The sequence below is a fragment of the Quercus suber genome, unplaced genomic scaffold (genome assembly GCF_002906115.3).
Source record: "Quercus suber isolate HL8 unplaced genomic scaffold, Cork oak 2.0 scaffold_45, whole genome shotgun sequence".
In the NCBI taxonomy this organism is placed as follows: Eukaryota; Viridiplantae; Streptophyta; class Magnoliopsida; order Fagales; family Fagaceae; genus Quercus; species Quercus suber.
Genome location: NW_027069510.1, coordinates 1,267,639 through 1,287,903, shown reverse-complemented (window position 1 = coordinate 1,287,903; position 20,265 = coordinate 1,267,639). Strand labels below are relative to the sequence as shown.

The 20,265-nt window shown below is 33.8% G+C and overlaps 1 protein-coding gene across 1 annotated transcript; it reads left to right on the top strand.

The window, feature by feature from the left end:
- The first annotated feature begins 17,297 nt into the window (after positions 1–17,297).
- On the top strand, positions 17,298–18,360 carry LOC112014212 (ervatamin-A). The gene is given in 2 exon segments (XM_065771500.1): positions 17,298–17,664; positions 17,759–18,360. Coding segments are annotated over 2 exon segments (969 nt in total).
- Positions 18,361–20,265: the final 1,905 nt, after the last annotated feature.

The window sequence follows — 20,265 nt, the reverse complement described above, 5'->3', positions numbered from 1 at the left end:
TTTTGGCCTAAATAAACATAATGTATTTATTATTTTTGTTAAATATGTTGACTAAAGCATCCTAAACATGTGGTAAGCTAGAACAGCTAATGATGGTTATTGAAGTTCCATTAGTTGTTGATACTCTCATCCACATCTTAAAATCTAGCAACTTATCCTTTATTATTTGTAAATCTTTATTGAATTTAAAACCTAAACATAACCATGAATTTTTAATTAAAAAAAATATATGTTTTAATTCATTCTGTAGGGTCAGTTTTTGCGGCCCAAGCCCAAGGAAATATGGATTCGGAGCCCACAGAGCCCAAAACAATAAATTTTGTAGAGAGTGGGTGAAAGGGCTAGGCTAATAATGAAAATAACAGTATTAAACGGCAACACCAATGGGAGGATTTGCATTAATGTGTTCCCGGACTAATATGAGTGTTCTGTCCGAAGAGGTGCTTTTCATTGAGAGTAGGATTACAATTCCTGGAGCTACCACCATCAAATATCTTCTTTTCTCCTCCCCTTTTTCTTTTCTCCCTTTCTTCCTTTATATAGCGCTGCCTTCTTACATCTCCTCCGTCCACTTGTTCATCATCCAGGCACCCATTTGAGTGCAAGTCCCATCACCCCACTTTTAGCCGTATGTGAGTGGCGGTAGCTGAGAAAGCACTGTTCAGGGGTCTTATCCACATAAATGCGGCCAGGAAGGTAGGTGCAGTGCATTAAATGTGGTGGTTGAAGTATGCCTCCTTGGTCCTTGGTATTTCTCTGTTCCCGTTATCTTCATGTGTGTCCGAGGTTCCTCTCCCTCTAGACACTTGTCAAACAGATCATTTGAACCTCCCATGCTCGTGTTGGGTCAAACCTCTTCGGATCCGAGGTTTCTAATTTTCTAATTTCCTTTTCATTACACAATGCTCTAAACTTGTAATTAAGTCCTTAAGTCTTTAGGTTCATTTAATATCTCTCTCTATTAAAAAAAAAAACTCAATTAAAAGAAAATTATTTGCTACCACTTTTATAAATTGAAGCAAATATTATAAGATATAACATTCAACTAATCAACCTAAGAATTTAATCTTCTAATAGTAATATCAAATTATAAAAATTAACTTGCATTTTACAAACATACTTAACATAAATATGTACTTAAAAATAAACTTTATTTAAACATATGAAAGAAATTTAAAATATATATATATATATATTAATTCGTCGCATATGTGCATGTGTTATTCCACTGATGTAATGGATGACATTGTTCCCATATCCATTGTACCCATATTTAATAAGTAATTAAGAATGTAACCATAACAAAATGCTTAGCGTAAGATTGAGAAAATTTGCTTCAAAATTTTTTTTCTTTAGGAAAAAAAGAGGCTAACATTTATGAAACAATATACATATGCACCATGATTTTTGTATATTGCAATGATAATAACAATTTTTATTTATGATTATGTGTTTTAGATCACAAAACATAACTTTGAATCATGTATATATATATATATAGAGTTTCCCTTAATAGCTCCAATGAGGAACTTTGTAGTCCTTTGCCTCCATTAAACAATTTGAACTTTTAAACATATGTTTTCTTTACAACAAACACATAAATAAACAATAAGTCCAAAATCACCAAAAAAAAAAATTTAAATGAAAAAATTCTTAAGGTGACAAGGTATTAAATTGTCAAGGTTTCTAAAATCAAGACTATTGACCTGTTTGGATGGAGGAGGGAATGAAGAGGAATAGAGGGGAGTAAAGTAGTATTGGTTAAAAATAAGCTAATTTTGTGTTAAATTTACTCTACTCTCTCTCGCTCCCTCTCAATCCAAACAATCCATAACCTCCACGTTCTATTTGGCATCAGTTGTAAGAGCAAATAAAGAAGTAGGATTACATTTCAAAGGAACACTATAAGGAAAGAAAAAAAAAAACAGATTTAAAACTCTCGCAGATCAAAGAAATGTCTTCTAAAACGTACAAATCTGATATATGAATTCAGTAACTTCACCAACTCACCAAACGTACTTTCCATAAATACTTTCAAGAAAGTCATTAACTTGACTGTTCAACGCTTTTCTCATGGCATGGGATGTTGTACACATAAAGTCTCCCTTTGCCTAGTCTCTCACATGAAGTAGCCATTATCTCCGATCCCCTTTGGAGTTACAAATAAGGAGTCCAAGCCTACAGACTACAGGTTGTTGTATACCATCTTCAAATTTGACATCAAACTAGGAAGTTGCCATTTGACGATCCCTAGACCAGGCGGAACAAGAGTTGCTCTATAAACTTCGAGGAACTCAAGAGTATATATGGAAGCCTGGGACCTAATAGAATAGCTGATAGCCTTTGTTTTCAAATAGTTATGCGTATCAGCTACCCCAATCATCCAAGCAGCTATAAAAACCATTTCAAGGAGATTTAAGCGCTTCATGGCAGTGACTATAAGATCTTGGAAGTCCTCATGATTTGGCAAAGTGACGGAAAATGGAGCATGGGACCAGACAATCAGTGTATAAGAAATCAAGAAAATTGCTTGGTGTTAGTATGAAATCTTACCAATAATTTCTAATTAAACAATAGAAATCAAAAGTTAGTTTTTGTTCATGATAGTGAAATCAAGTGACCAGTTGTGAAAAGTTCAACTGTAATGGTATTAGGTTTTTATTTCGAAGTTTGTTTAGATTTGAATGACATTTGATCTAGCCTTTGGGCCTTAGCTTCAGAGGTTATAGGGTCAATGAGGTTTGGTCAGTCTTAAGTTTCAAATGATAACACTAATAGTCCGTTTGGATTGAGGGAGAGGAAGAGGGAGTAAAGTAGAATAGAGTAGATTTAGCACAAAATTAACTTATTTTTAACCAACTTTACTCTACCCTCCCTCCTTCCCCCCTCTATCGAAACAAGCCATAAGATGACTCAGCTAAATTGAGCAATTATTGAAATTTGCCTGCAAACTTGAGCATTAAATGAATCTTCAATAAAATTATGTCAAATTTTGTTTGTAAGGCCATTTTAATTATGTATTTTACAATCACTTGGTGATGGGTTTTTAATTTTCTAAGGGGTTTCAAAAAAAATATTAAAGGAGGTGTTTATCATAATTTTTCTTACTTTTAATGTCTTCCTTTTTTTTTTCTTTTTCTTTTTTTGTGAAAATCTCATTTTAATCCCTATATTTTGAAGTCATCATCAATTTGGTTCCTACATTTTTGTACAAATCAATTTGGTACCTATATAACTTTTTTAACTACTCTAACATCTTCGTCCACCCACTATAACTATAATAATAATTGACACCTTTGTGGTGCAAAATAAATAAATAAAAATATTAAAAAGCCCCAATGATTGTTCAATAATAATAAAATAATAATAATAATTAAAAAAAAAAAATTTTGTACAATTTGGTCCAAACCGATCCAGTATGGGGTTATTTCTTCCAAAATAAGGGCCGTGATCAAGACCCTAGTTTTTTAAATTGAAATATCGAGACTTGACCAGGTCCCTTAAAAGAAAAGACCAAATTGTATTTTTCGGTTTTATCTGGTTGGTTGGTTCGGTTTTTTTGGTTTTTTTAACAACCCTACTTGATATTGCTAGGAATTTAATATTGATTTCTTTATTTGGCCTAAGGATAGATGATATATGTAGTTGGTTGATAATAAAAGTAATGCTAGGGTCAAATAAATTTGCATAACTTTTGTCACAACTTGTCATATGGTAAGTTGTAAGTGGTAGAGGTGTGTTCACCATTCACAACTAACCATAAGGCAAGTTGTGACAAAAATTGTGCAATTTTATATGGTCCTAGCATTACTTTGATAATAATCATAAATTCATAATAAAGCACTACTTCCTGTCCTTCAGATGTGTTAAGTGGTTCTTATTTATGACATTTCGGATTACATCACGTTATCAAAAAAGATTTGAGTGAACGAGTAAAAGTGGATTGCTACCCAATCTGAACTATAATGATTTTAGTGTATGTGTGTGAATCATGCATCAACAAAAAGATGTCAACCCTTAGAGTTATTGGAGATGATCCACTTTGATATATGTGGACCCTTGAGATATAAGGCACATAGAGGGATGGTATGTTATTACCTTCATTGAATATTATTCTAAGTATGGGTGTGCATATCAGCTCAAGCATATATAACTAGTATTTTATCGAAGGCATTGCAAAATATAAATGGAAAAACATTTCAGCAGATCAATTAAGAGTGTGAACAAGATAGAGGTGGTGAGTAATAAAGCTTTTGATGAGTTCTACTAAGAGTTGGTTCGGGTCAGGTTTGTGCTCAACCCAAAACTGACTCGTAATAGTAACGGGTTTGTTGGTTCGAGTTGCCAGTAGGTGGTTATCGGTTTTAGGTGAAACTAAAAAATTGCTGGAATCCACCAAAATGCTACTAGATCTCGCTAGATCTGGTGAGATTTTCACCAAATCATGCAGAGAAATCACAGGATGCAACCAGATCTGGTGTATATAGTGCCAGAAATTGTTGGATTTAGCTAAAAATATGGTTGAAAATCTAGAAATATAGCCAGAGTTGATGGTCTTCAAGCGGGTCAAGTTTCACGGGTTTTGAAGGAGGAGATCCGAAACCGACTCACTAGTGTCAGGACTCCAGTCCAACCGCTAAAGCAATCAGATCGAGTGGTTATGGGTCGGGTTCAGGCAAGTGGGTTGGACACCCCCCAGAGGAAAGGTTATAATAAGCCTTAGAAAACCAATATTTACATGTCATATTTTCTTAGAATGATTGAATAAACAGTTCCATACAAATGCAGTCACAATAAAAACTTATAAACAATGAACACTCACATATCCGAACACAAAAAAAAAAAAAAAAAAAAATCAATGTTGTTTCAATGTTCATATTTTTATAAATTCATAATAAAGCACTACTTCCTGTCCTTCAGATGTGTTAAGTGGTTCTTATTTATGACATTTCGGATTACATCACGTTATCAAAAAAGATTTGAGTGAACGAGTAAAAGTGGATTGCTACCTAATCTGAACTATAATGATTTTAGTGTATGTGTGTGAATCATGCATCAACAAAAAGATGTCAACCCTTAGAGTTATTGGAGATGATCCACTTTGATATATGTGGACCCTTGAGATATAAGGCACATAGAGGGATGGTATGTTATTACCTTCATTGAATATTATTCTAAGTATGGGTGTGCATATCAGCTCAAGCATAACTAGTATTTTATCGAAGGCATTGCAAAATATAAATGGAAAAACATTTCAGCAGATCAATTAAGAGTGTGAACAAGATAGAGGTGGTGAGTAATAAAGCTTTTGATGAGTTCTACTAAGGGTTGGTTCGGGTCAGGTTTGTGCTCAACCCAAAACTGACTCGTAATAGTAATGGGTTTGTTGGTTCGAGTTGCCAACAGGTGGTTATCGGTTTTAGGTGAAACTAAAAAATTGCTGGAATCCATCAAAATGCAACTAGATCTCGCTAGATCTGGTGAGATTTCCACCAAATCATGCGGAGAAATCACAGGATGCAACCAGATCTGGTGTATATAGTGCCAGAAATTGTTGGATTTAGCTAAAAATATGGTTGAAAATCTAGAAATATAGCCAGAGTTGATGGTCTTCAAGCGGGTCAAGTTTCACGGGTTTTGAAGGAGGAGATCTGAAACCGACTCACTAGTGTCAGGACTCCAGTCCAACCGCTAAAGCAATCAGATCGAGTGGTTATGGGTCGGGTTCAGGCAAGTGGGTTGGACACCCCCCAGAGGAAAGGTTATAATAAGCCTTAGAAAACCAATATTTACATGTCATATTTTCTTAGAATGATTGAATAAACAGTTCCATACAAATGCAGTCACAATAAAAACTTATAAACAATGAACACTCACATATCCGAACACCAAAAAAAAAAAAATATATTTCAATGTTGTTTCAATGTTCATATTTTGGTGTTAGATCTCATCACACACAAATCTATTTTGGTGATTGGTAACACATATATCTCATTGAACTAAGTGTAAGCCTTCGAATCAAATGATTAAAAGACTAACATTAAAAAAAAAAAAAAAAAACATACAAAGAAAAAGATCTTTGAGCTTACACCTAGGAGCATGTGCGATAAGGTTAGTGTATATCAATACTGAGGGTATGCATGGATTAGGTTAGGCTGAGCTTGAGGGTTTTTTCAATCCAACCCACCATGGTTAGTTTGAAAAAAATATAACTCAAACCACTTGAATCAGGTTGGACCCACGGGTTGGACATTTTTTATTTATTTATATAATTGAGCATTAGAATAATATCAACACAAATATGAACAAATTCATAACCTAAGAAACCTTAACATAGCACCAAACCAACACAAAATATTTTATTAATGCTTTAAATTTCAGACAACAACAGATTTATAATCTTATAAATTTGTTTGTAGTGCGTTAAACCAACACAAATAATCAAATCAAATAGTTTTATTTGTTGTCCCTGCCATTTGAAAATTCCAAGTAATTGCACCATCATATACAAATTATCAAACCAAATGACATTTCATTTAGTTAGTAAGATATCAAATAGTTTTATCTCAATTTAGTTCATGAGACACAAACTAAAAATGAAAAAAATATTATCATCTTATAGTTTGTAGTATATTATATAGTTCTATTCCAATTTAGCTGATAAGCAAATGAACAAATAATAAAACCATATAATATGTTTTTAAAATATATATTAAATATAGATGGGTTGAGTCAAGTTTGGTGGAATTATGAATTTATTGACTCACACCTAACCTGACCCACTATAAAAAATAAATAAAATAAAATAAACTTGACAATCCAGCCCAATCCAGCAACCCTCAAAAACCAACCTGGTCCAATAAACAAACTGTTAGGTTCTAAAGATTTAGGATTTTATGTATTTAGAACTCTAATGTGTAATGTTGGCAAACCATGATCAAAACAATATGTTTAGTCTTGTTTAGGCTTGCTCAAAGTATGTTTATTTGTAAAATTGGAATCGAGTGATTGCAGATTTATTGGACTAAATCTGTAAGGCTCGATCGATCGAAAATTAGACTCGATCGATCGAACCACGTACAAATTTATTTTTTTGCAGAGTTCCAGTTCAACCCAAACTCTATTTAAACGTCTTAGGGTTCAAGTAAAACACTCCTATATATAAGGAAAACCCTAGAACGTTTTTGGGACTTTTGAGAGAGAAAAGAGTGTGCCTCTTTTGTATCTAGGGTTTTGTACCCAAACCTCTCTAAGCCTTTGTTGCTCCAGTTGTATTGTTGCTCATACATTGCTGTTTTGTGTAAATCTCTTGTGAGATCTAGAGGAGCTTTCCTTTACACAAAACTTAGGGTTTTCAAGTTAGAGATAGTATCAACATCTTGATGATCAACTTGGTTGCTACCATTGAAGTTTAAAGAATATCAAGCGTGGGTGCTTGTAGCTGATTGAAGAATTCAAGAAAGAAGGAGTCCGTGGATTCGGAGCTTGCACGTGGTCGTGTTAGTAAGTTCTACTGGTGGATAGCATTAGGAAGTCAAGCGGGGAGCTTGTAGTCCTTTTGTATGAACTTCGATTCTTTCACATAGTGGATTCAGGTTTACCTTGAGGATAGCTAGGTCAAATCCTCCCTAGGTTTTTACCGTGTGGTTTCCTGGGTGATCATATCATTGTGTCTTTTATTATTCCGCTGCTTTATTATTTTGATATGATTATTTGATTGCTTTAACCTAGAATTGCATAATTTGACTAAGTAACAACTTGGCTAATTAATCTAGACTAACCAATCTGGTTGTTTTAAGGGGTCTAAAACCGTTCAAGTGGTATCAGAGAAGGTAGCTCTTCTGTTTTAGATCTATTGATCTAAGAGCAGATCCTTGACCCCTGTTGTCATGGATAATTTGAATTGTCTTTCTGATCATGTTTCTGCTCATGCTTCTGCTGATTTTATTAATGCCTGTGATGATTTGAATAAAAAGGACAATATTGTTTCTGTTGATTTTTTTGATGCTTTTGAAACTTTTCGTAAGGAATTATCTAAATCTTTGAAAATTTCTAAGAAATTTAAAAAAGAGTTAAAATTGGCTAATCTTGAAAAAGAGGATTTGATTGTGAGATTAGATGAGTCTAATAAGAAGAATGAATTTTTGAGAAATCAAATTTCCTCTCAAGATGAGAAGATGAAAAGTTTGGAACAAGAGTTAGTTGAATCTAAAACTAAAATTGAAAATTTGACTAGTATCAAGCCTGTTTGTGATAACAGAAGTGTTTCTGTTTCTCTTAAGCCTAAAACTGAAAAAGTTTATATTCCTCATTTCAAGAGGAATAATAAAGAGAATGCTTATCTTGCTAGGTTAGACAAAGGTAAAAGTTCTGATGTAGACACTGAAGTTTCTACACCTAAGTCTAAACCTACTGTTAGAGAGCATAATAAATCTGTTTTTGTGCCTACCTGTCACTTTTGTGGTGTTGTTGGTCATATTAGACCAAACTGTTCTTTGTTGAGGCAAAAACCAAAATCTGAGACTAGATTTGCTGTTAAGAATACTGATGTTCCTAAATTTGTTCCTGTTTGTCACTTTTGTGGTGTTCGTGGTCACATTCGTCCTAATTGTCATAAATTGAAATTTAAACATTCTGTTTGTCAATCTAGGGTATGTTATGATATTTCTCCTGCCATAAGTCCATATAAATTGTTTCATATTCTTTTGAAAAATTTGAGCTTGTTGGCATGTGAAAGGAATTTGCAGGATTTTAGTCTTTCTCAAAAGATTGGTGTAATCCCTCAAATACACTCTGCTTCTCATGGATTTTCACCTACAAAGCCGAATACTCGTGCTAAATGGGTGAGAAAAGATTCTCTAAGGTGAGTGTTGCTAACTTGTCCTTGATTTAATTCTTTTAATTAATTGTGGGCATGTTTTGTTTTTGTTTTTGGTTGTTTTGTTTTTTAGGTTGTTTTTTTTTTTGTTAAAAAAAAATCCAAAAACATTGAAAATTTTGAAAAAGACAAAAATATTTTATTTTGAGTCTTGTTTTATTTGTTTTGAGGATTACATGAGTTATGATATCTCTCTCTTGATTTAGAACATGCTTGACATTGTGGAGAAACTTTAATAGTTTGTGCTAAGTTATTTCTGATTTTGTGTGAGTATGTACTAGTTTGTACATGTACTCAAGGGTTAATTAAGAAATTGATATTTCTTGTTTGAGTACCCTCTATAGCTTAGTTAAACATTGTCATGCATTGCATTTGCATTGTTCATTTAGCATAATGTGTGCTTTTTGTTTTTGGTCATAAAAATTTTTAAACCAAAAAGATTTTTGTGTTTTGTATTTCATATCATGGATTTGAAATCAAGGTTGGCCACCTTATCTTTACATAACAAGTTTATGTACCTTGTTTAGCTCGGATGAGCTTAATTATTGCACTTTACTAGTTGAAACTTTATAGTGCATGTTGTGTGGGAAAGATGTTTCTAGTGTTTATCACTTTGTCTTAATCTTGAAGTCACATGTTATTTGACTGTCGGACTTGATCCTTTTGAGAAAGGCATAAATAACCATCTCACCACTGTTCACTAGCCAATCATGAACACCTTAGTGCATATCATAAGATTTTGTGCTCGAGAAAGTGTAGCACATGCACAAAAAGAACATAAGGTGTTGCCTCGGCTTAATTGCTTAATGATAAAACTAGTGTGTACTATTAGGCTTGATACCATCTCACATAAATAAAATTGGTGTGTACTATTAGGCTTGATGCCATCTCACAAACAAAAAAAAATGAGGCAAAAATACAAGAAACTTACATGATTGCAAGCTTTTGTTCTAGGAGATGTGGGAGTTATAGGCTGTAACTCTTTAGATGATAGTCTCTTTTAAATTCTATGTGATAGATTGTGTAAACTTTGTGATTAATTGCTATTCACATATCACCTCACATGTATCTCAAGTTTTTGCTAGTTGCACACACTACACAAGTTACTCTTTGTTAAACTTGGTACATTTTATTGTGTGTGATCTTGTTGTGGCCGTCCAAGATTAAAAGTTCCTTGATTTTAATGCAAAATGTGTATAATGTTTGCGATTTGAGGACAAATTGATTGAAAATCTTGATTTTGGAATATCTGGGTTAAATTCAAGTGTTTTTTGAAAAACTTTTCATCTCATACTCATGCATTTTTTATAAAACAATGTGCTTTGAGGAGTTTCTACATTAAAATGCTCTATTTTTCAAAAATCTAATTTTTCCAGACTTTCGATCGATCGAACCTGTTTTTCAATCAATCGAAATTGCGATTAAATTCTTTGGTTTGAGTCTGCCTGACTCGATTAATGTTCGATCGATTCTCGATCAATCGAAACTGAAAAATTTTCAGTTTCTATGTCTTTGACCAAAAATTTTTTTTCATGCATTATTTGTGTTTAGGATTCACATGCATTGCATTGTTTTTGTATCTATCTTGCAGTTTTGCAGTCATATCTCTCATTGTTTTCACACATAGCATGCATACACTTTGCTAAATTGGGTACTCAACTTGATTTAAAAGTTGATTGATTAATTTTTGAGTTTTGTACATTCTAGTATATGTTATTTCTTTATGTGTGAACTGTAGAAAATATTATTCTTAAAAGATATAATGGTTAATCAATGTGCAAATATTTTCTCTACTCATGCAACTATTTATGGGTCACATAGTGCCATGTTTGTATTTTATTGAAAGAGAGAATATTTTTTCTTCATGTGTATCCTCACCTTAGTTTTTAACTTTGGTTTATGTGTTTTTAACTTTGGTCCTGCTGGTGAGGATGTTCTTGATCCTGTTGGTGATGCTGCTGCTGTTGATGATTTTCCCCCACCTCCTTTATTTTTCCCCAAAACTGTTTTTCCCAAAACTTGTTTTGTTTTTCCTATTTTTTGATAGGAGGAGAAAAGTTTTTTTTAACCTGTGTTGTTCATAGGGGGAGCTGTCTTTATTTTCTATAGAGTTGAATTGTTTTGTGTCCCCTTCTTTCTCTATTTTCTCTTATCCTTTGTTGCCTATGTTGACTGTTTCCTCTTTGTATGAGTTGTCTTTGTCATTACGTGACAAAAAGGGGGAGAAATAGTTGATATGTGGGAATATGTGTGGAAAATACAAGAATGTTATGTTTAGGGGGAGTTAACTTTGTTTTTTATGTATCTAACTTAGGGGGAGAGTTAGTTTGCATATTTGTTGATTTACTGTTTTTCTGTCACACATGCGTTTATGCGTTTGTTTAGTGTTTCAGGAAATATACAGGTTGATTCAATTGAGCTGCTGTCTACACTTGCAACTGATAGATAGTAGTTAAGATTGGATTTGTTGTTATGAGCATTATTTTTGTAATGGGCTTTTACTTTGTAAACTTTGAGTGATTGGATTTGTTGTTATGAGCATTATTTTTGTAATGGGCTTTTACTTTGTAAACTTTGAGTTTTTAGTTTGTGTTTTGTCACGGATTGTCAAAGGGGGAGTTTGTTAGGTTCTAAAGATTTAGGATTTTATGTATTTAGAACTCTAATATGTAATGTTGGCAAACCATGATCAAAACAATATGTTTAGTCTTGTTTAGGCTTGCTCAAAGTATGTTTATTTGTAAAACTGGAATCGAGTGATTGCAGATTTATTGGACTAAATCTGTAAGGCTCGATCGATCGAAAATTAGACTCGATTGATCGAACCACGTACAAATTTATTTTTCTGCAGAGTTCCAGTTCAGCCCAAACTCTATTTAAACGTCTTGGGGTTCAAGTAAAACACTCCTACATATAAGGAAAACCCTAGAACGTTTTTGGGACTTTTGAGAGAGAGAAGAGTGTGCCTCTTTTGTATCTAGGATTTTGTACCCAAACCTCTCTAAGCCTTTGTTGCTCCAGTTGTATTGTTGCTCATACATTGCTGTTTTGTGTAAATCTCTTGTGAGATCTAGAGGAGCTTTCCTTTACACAAAGCTTAGGGTTTTCAAGTTAGAGATAGTATCAACATCTTGATGATCAACTTGGTTACTACCATTGAAGCTTAAAGAATATCAAGCGTGGGTGCTTGTAGCTGATTGAAGAATTCAAGAAAGAAGGAGTCCGTAGATTCGGAGCTTGCACGTAGTCATGTTAGTAAGTTCTACTGGTGGGTAGCATTAGGAAGTCAAGCGGGGAGCTTGTAGTCCTTTTGTATGAACTTCGATTCTTTCGCATAGTGGATTCAGGTTTACCTTGAGGATAGCTAGGTCAAATCCTCCCCAGGTTTTTACCGTGTGGTTTCATGGGTGATCATATCATTGTGTCTTTTATTATTCCGCTGCTTTATTATTTTGATATAATTATTTGATTACTTTAACCTAGAATTGCATAATTTGACTAAGTAACAACTTGGCTAATTAATCTAGGCTAACCAATCTGGTTGTTTTAAGGGGTCTAAAACCGTTCACAAACCTAATTTGGCAGGTTGGATTAGATTGGGTTGGATTTAGCAAAATTTTGGGTTAGCTGCACACCCCTAATCAAGACTTTTTTAAGCAAGTATATTTCACACTATAAAATTAACTATGTGTATTTGTTAATGTAAGACAAAATAATTAATGCAAATATTAATCAAGCAAATTTATAGTAAGAAGTTTAAAATCTAAGTCTATAAAAATTAATTTTCAAATACATTTAATGAGTCAATATATTTAATGAGCAATTATGTTTAATTATTGATCTTAACTTCACATATTTGTTTTATCTTTTGTTAATGAGTGCTGAAAAAAATTGACCTTTCCTGAAATTTAATGAAATTACAGTCACCTCACCTTTATTTCCAATTGTACCAACTACAAAGTTCTTCCTTGATTTTCAAAATAAATTACAATAACTCTCATGTAGCTTAACAGTATTAAAACCCATTAATTAAATTCAAAATATTTTTTTATATTTCCACTTTTATCCTCATTTCTAAATGTAATTCTCATTTACTTAAACCACGTTTGGTACACTGAATATAGATTACAACAGGAGTCGTAATATTTATTACTGGAAATAAAATCTATTATAATGGAATAACTAAACCTATTCATTAGTTTGGTAGATTCTCAAAATATATATATATATATATATATTCATTAGTTTGGTTGTAAGTTTTTTTTTTTTTTTTGTTTATTCAAGCCTTATTTTGTGCAATTGATCAATGAGTTTTGTTGCTATATTGATATATTCTTGATCTATGATGGTTAATTTGGTCAATTTGGGGTTTTGTGAAAATTAAAAATTCTAGGGCTTGTGTTGAACCCGAATTGGGGATTTTGTTTTATTGGGGTAAAATTGATGAAATTGGCTTGTTGGATTGATGTAATTGATCATTCTAATCTGTTTTCTAACTTGTGTGATGATTAATTGGTCAAATTTCTTCAGAACATTCAAGTGGTTTTAAAATTTTTTGGGGTTTTTGTTAGAAACTCTATGCTCAAGCCAATTTTGTGAATTGAAACTTCAATTGAACCTAGTTTCATTGCATTAGAGCATGCATCATGACTTTTAATTTGTCCATGCATCATATTGATTTTTGTTCTATATCTGTTTTGTGCTAACTTGCAGTCTGCCATTAGTTTTTCTCTTTTTTTGTTTTTCTTGGTTCTGCTGTGCGTCCTTGTCCTTTTCTTAGTACCATGCCTAGAAAAACTAGAGCCCATAGGACTCCCTCCTCTTCTTCTAAGTCTCTCTCTTGAAGTGAGTTGTTTAAAGATGCCAAAAACAAAGAGGTTTTTGATAAGTTGAACAATAAGAGAAAGATTTGGGCTGAGCATTTTGTGCTGCTAGATGAGTTAGTTCCTGCCATTAGGGAAAACTTTGAGAGTCAAGGTTGGTTTTCTCTGTTGGAGATAGATCATCCACCTTCAACCGCCCTCATTAGATAGTTCTATTCAAACCTCTCTTGCCACGTTTATGATTCCAACACCTTTGTTAGGAGTTAGATACGAGGTGTTGAGTTCAACATTACCCCTAGGGTGGTAGCTGAGGCTCTTGGGGTCCCGGTTGTTAGGCAGCCTGACTATCTTTATGAAGAGTCTCCACCCCTTGATGACGTCATGTCATACATCACTGGGTCTTCTATCCAGTGGGGTTTTGATCCTCGATCACGTCCGCTGAGTTTCCTGAGACTATCTATCTTTTTCTTAGGATAGCGTGTCATTCTTTGTGGCCTATCTCTCATCTCCACACCATCCCTATTGAGAGATGTGAGTTTTTATATGCCCTTGTCTCTGGCGCTTCTACTTCTTTTCCTCATCTGTTTCTTCGTTCTTTGAACGAGATTCATAGGAGTAGTACTGTTAGTTACGCTCTTGTCTATCCTATCTTCATTCATAGGATTTTGTTGTTTTTAGGATTAGATGGTTTCCCCACATCTGAGCCCGTACATGTTACTGGTCCCATAGGTGCCTCTTTCCTTCATCTGAGAGCTGCACATTTGAGGCATTCTCGTGTTCAGTCTTCTAAAGTTGCACCCCCTCCTTCCTCTTCTACAAGTGATGCATAGGCTGAGGCGTCTGGTGCTGCTACTGATGTTCCTCCACCGACTACTTCGGATGCTTTTGACATTCGATGTACGTTGGATCATTTCGTGACTGTTCAGGCGGCTCAAGGACAGGTTTTGGTGGACTTGCTTTCGATGAGGTTCGTGCTTTGCGTGCAAAGTTGGCACATTTCAGATGAGCTCCTTTGCCACCTCCTTTTGATGATGGATTGTGATTGCCCTTTGGCATTCCGTCACAAAAAGGGGGAGTAGATTTTGGATTAGCTTGTAGAGTTTTTGCTGATAAGGGGAGTTTTGTGATTCTTTGGAGCCTGTGGTGATTAGATTATATCTAGGAGCTGCATCTTGTATTTACATTCTTTTGGCTTTAGATGTATTTTTGTTGGGCTATTCATGTTAGGGGGAGATACATTTATTTTGTTTCTTATTTCACTGTTTATTGACTTATATTTTATGAGTTATTCATTTGATACATGTCTTTATTTTGTGTTTTGGTGAAATCAAGAATTTATTTTGTTTGCTTGTATTTTCCACACATGCGTTTATACATTTGTTGAGTATTTCAGGAAATATAGGTTGATTCAATTGAGCTGCTGTCTACACTTGCAACTGATGGATAGTAATTAGGATTGGATTTGTTATGTAAAGGGCTTTAATTTGTAAACTTTGAGCTTTTAGTTTGTGTTTTGTCACGGATTGCCAAATTAAGGGGGAGTTTGTTAGGTTCTAAAAATTTAGGATTTAATGTATTTAGAACTCTAATGTGTAATGTTGGCAAACCATGATCAAAACAGGTTGTTTAGTCTTGTTTAGACATTCTCAAAGTTGTATTATTTATGTAAAGTTGGAATAAGATGATGCAGGAATTAATAGTGCTTCTCGGCCTGGTTCGATTGATCGAAGCTTAGACTTGATCAATCGAAAATCGGGTCAAATACATTTTTTCTACAGAATTCCAACTTAACCCTAACTCCTAAAACATTTAGGGTTTTATGTTTTTGCCCTAGGTATATAAGGCAAACCGTAGCCACATTTTAGAGGTTGCTCATATTACTGTTTTGTGTAAATCTCTTATGAGATCTAGAGGAGCTTTCCTTTACACAAAGCTTAGGGTTTTCAAAGAGGAGATGTTATCTACACCTTGATGATCAACTCAATTGCTACCATTGAAACTTAAAAAAAAAACAAGCATGGGTGCTTGTTCTTGCTGGAGAATCCAAGAAAGAAGGAGTCTGTGGATTCGGAGCTTGCACGTGGTCATGTCAGTAAGTTCTACTAGTGGGTAGTAATAAGAAGTCAAGTGTAGGGGCTTGTAAGTCTTATTGTATGAACTTCGATTCTTTCAAGATAGTGGATTCAAGTTTACCTTGAGGATAGCTAGGTCAAATCCTCCAAGGTTTTTATCGTGTGGTTTCCTGGATCATCATATCTTTATATTATTTATATTTCCGCTGCTATATACTTGATATGATTGTTTGATTGTAATAACCTAGATTTGCATAATTTGACTAAGTTAATCACTTGGCTAATTAACTAAGTTAATCCTGTTGTGTTAAGGGGTCTAAAAGCTGTTGAATCTCTATGATAAATATTTTTGTAAACATAAATGACTTGGCATGTAAATTTTTTTTAAGTTGCAACAGTTAATTTCCTTATAACCTACAGAAAATTTTGGATATGAATTTGATATGAATTGACCTATATATTTCTGATTGGGCAAAACTTAGATACAGTACCTTAGGTACAGTATCTTAGGTTCCTCCCTTAAAATTAAGCCACCTGTCAACTTAAAAAAAATAAGCAAACGGCGTTAAAATTGTGCACATCTTTCTTTCTTCTTCTTCCTTTTTGCCTGACCCGTGAGAAAACCCAATGGCTTCACAGTTTAGATCTCTCAAACTTCTCGCCCCAATCTCATAAACACCCAATGGGTTTAGGACTTCTCATCAAAATCAAGCAAAAGGACAAAGGGGCTGGAAAATGCTGCTGGGGACGATCAGAAACAAGGCTAGCTCTTGATATTGTAAGCCATCAACTGCTATTGCTATTAAGAAACTGTAATACGATTCAAGCCCTCATACGCTAGGATTTATGGAAGCTATTTGCATAGAAGATTTTGTTGTTCATATGGTTATTTCTAGCTTTAATCCTCATCAATCCATATCTATTAAAATATAAAAATTAATCCTACACCAACACTCTGTTACGATTTGGAGTTTTCTAAGAGAGGTTATTCATCTATGGGCAGAGGTGCAGAGCATTGAGATGTCTTTTGAAGAAACAATGAAGATCAATAGAGCCACTTAAAGGGAAGGAGCAATCCAAAAAGGTTGTTTCCTGGTATAAAGCTCCAAATCCCATTTGAAGCCATTGGGTTCTTATGAGATTTTTTTGAGAGATCTAAAGCCATCAATGCTTCTGAGATTGAGCGTGAGAAGTTTGAGAGATTTGAATGAGAGATCTAGAGCCATCGATGCTTCTAAGATTAAGGGTGAGCAGTTTGAGAGATCTGAAGCGTAAGCCATTGGGTTTGTCACAGGTCAAAGGAGAAAAAAGAAAAAGTATTTTTAACGCCGTTTACTTATTTTTTTTAGGATGACAGGTGGCTTAATTTCAAGAGGGGTACTTAAGGTACTGTACCTAAGGTACTGTATCTAAGTTTTGCCCTTGCTAGAAAACCCTCTTTGATTTGTAAACAATGGCTTTAATAGAGCGAAAAAAAACTTATCACAATCATGTTTTTTATTCTAGAGTTTGATATCTGGAGGCATGTCCCGCACTTCTTTTGAATCCCCCCTTTCTGAGATATATGAGCTATGGCTGGCTCAGTATGGACGCAACTACGTAAACAGTGTAGATCAGGAAAAGCGTTTCAATATATTCAAAGACAATGTAGAATATATAGACAAATTCAATAATTAAGGGAATCGTACTTTCAAGTTAGGTGCCAATAAATTTGCTGACTTAACTCATGAAGAATTTCTTGCCTCTTATACTAGTAACAAGATTTCCACCTTACCAAGTTCTCTCAATGTAAAAAGCTTCAATGTCAATGCCCTTGACGTAATTCCAGACGCTATGGATTGGAGAGAGAGGGGAGCTGTTACCTTCGTAAAGAACCAAGGCAGCATCTGTCGTAAGAGGATCACTGTACCCAACACTCATTCAATTTCCTTACTTATTATTATCATAAAAATATTTCATTTTGTGGTTGATTCTTATGCATGCAGCTGCATCCGGTTGGGCCTTTTCGACAGTCGCAGGAATAGAAAGGTTACTCCATAACGTAACTGGCAACTTGGTCGAATTGTCTGTGCAGCAACTAATTGCCTGTGCAGTAACTAACTATACTTTTGGCTGTAATGGTGGTTTGGCGGCTCGTGCCTATACTTATGTACGAGATAATAAAGGAATAACCCTTGAAGAAGATTACCCATTTCATGGGTTTCAAGGACCTTGTGACCAGCAAAAGGCAACTCAGTTTCAAATCTTCCAGATAAGTGGCAGCTATGCAGTACAAGGAAGTGAGGCGGATTTACTTAAAGCAGTGGCCGGCCAGCCAGTTTCAGTTGACATCAATGCTTCTAGTCGTGAATTTCAATTATATGAAAGCGGAGTAATTTTCACGGGACCGTGTTGGATTGAGCCAAACCATGTCGTCATTGCAGTTGGGTATGGAACGAGTGAAGATGGTATCAAGTACTGGATAATGAAGAATTCATGGGGCACCGGTTGGGGTGAGGATGGTTATATGAGGATTCTTAAAGACAACGGTTCTTTAGGAGGTCTTTGTGGCCTTAATCAACAAATTGTCTGGCCATATGTTAACTAACTCAATTGACGGCAAAGAAAATGTCTGGACGTACTACTACTTGTAATGTCAAATTATGAACATTGTAAAAAATAACCTGGCAGCTACTGCTAATGTTAAGTAATATAATGATAGCAAATAAAACGATTCAGATCTCTTTCACTATATGTACGTTTAATTTGTCATGGCTGTGAAAATGCCTGTATTGCTACTTGTAACCTCAAAATATGAAGGGTAAAATATCATTTTTGTCCCTGAACTATCACAAAAGTTCGTTTTTCGTCCCTAAACTTTCAAAAGTTCTATTTTCGTCCCTAAACTATCACAAAAGTTCGTTTTTCGTCCTTAAACTTTCAAAAGTTCTATTTTCGTCTCTAAACTTTCAAAAGTTCTGATGGAGTGCTAACGTGGCTTGACAGAGTGCTGATGTGGGAGGGACGAAAATCAATATGTTTTGAAAAGTTTAGGGACGAAAATAGAACTTTTGTGATAGTTTAGGAACGAAAAATGAACTTTTGAAAATTTAGGGACGAAAAACGAACTTTTGTGATAGTTTAGGGATGAAAATGATATTTTACCCAAATATGAATGTTCTAGTAAATAAACCTGCCAACTACAGATATTATTAAGTAACGTTTGATAGCTGATAAAAATCTTCAGAATTTGGCATATTATATTGGTTGTGAGACCTAAGTTAGGTCTTTTGACAAGATGACAATCTATTTGATAATTCAATAATCAGGTTTAGTGGGATTTGAAATCTGGATGTTTCAATTTGAAACAATAAAATGTGCCAACTAATTGAGCTATAAAAATCTTGGTACAAGAGATGACCCAATTTAAAATTGATGATCCAAAAATAAAACTTAAGTACAATTTTGTAGTACCTTAATTATTATACCTTAGATTCCCCAATTAAATTCAATCACATTTCTGTAGTGACCAATGAAATATAAATTAATAATGTCATCTTTTTTCAAAGACAATAAACTCAACCATGTGATTCATTTATCAATGCAATCACCTTATTGAATTTATTTAGGAAATCAAGAGTACCTAAAGAGCTAAACGGATGTACATAAGTTTTGCTCAAAATAAAAATGTAATAATTAATCAAATAGCAAGAGTTAATGGATAATCAAGAAAAGACAAAGCCCTGATACAAATCCTATCAACAAAAAAATCCTTTCAAAGATATGAAGCTAATAATCTATGAGATATCACTGTTTAAGATCTACGCAAATAAATTATTAATTCAATCAAAAAAGAAATAAATGAATCAAAACAACCAACATAAATCTTTTGGTGATTGGTAAGACATAAATGTCATTGAACTAAGTGTAAACCTTTGAATTAAATGAATAAAAGACTTTAACATTAAAATAAATAAATATACAAAAAAAAAAAAAAAAAGTTAAATAAACCTGCCAACTACAGATATTATTAAGTAACGTTTGATAGCTGATAAAAATCTTCAGAATTTGGCATATTATATTGGTTGTGAGACCTAAGTTAGGTCTTTTGACAAGATGACAATCTATTTGATAATTCAATAATCAGGTTTAGTGGGATTTGAAATTTGGATGTTTCAATTTGAAACACTAAAATGTGCCAACTAGTTGAGCTATAAAAATCTTGGTACAAGAGATGACCCAATTTAAAATTGATGATCCAAAAATAAAACTTAAGTACAATTTTGTAGTGCCTTAATTATTATACCTTAGATTCCCCAATTAAATTCAATCACATTTCTGTAGTGACCAATGAAATATAAATTAATAATGTCATCTTTTTTCAAAGACAATAAACTCAACCATGTGATTCATTTATCAATGCAATCACCTTATTGAATTTATTTAGGAAATCAAGAGTACCTAAAGAGCTAAACGGATGTACATAAGTTTTGCTCAAAATAAAAATGTAATA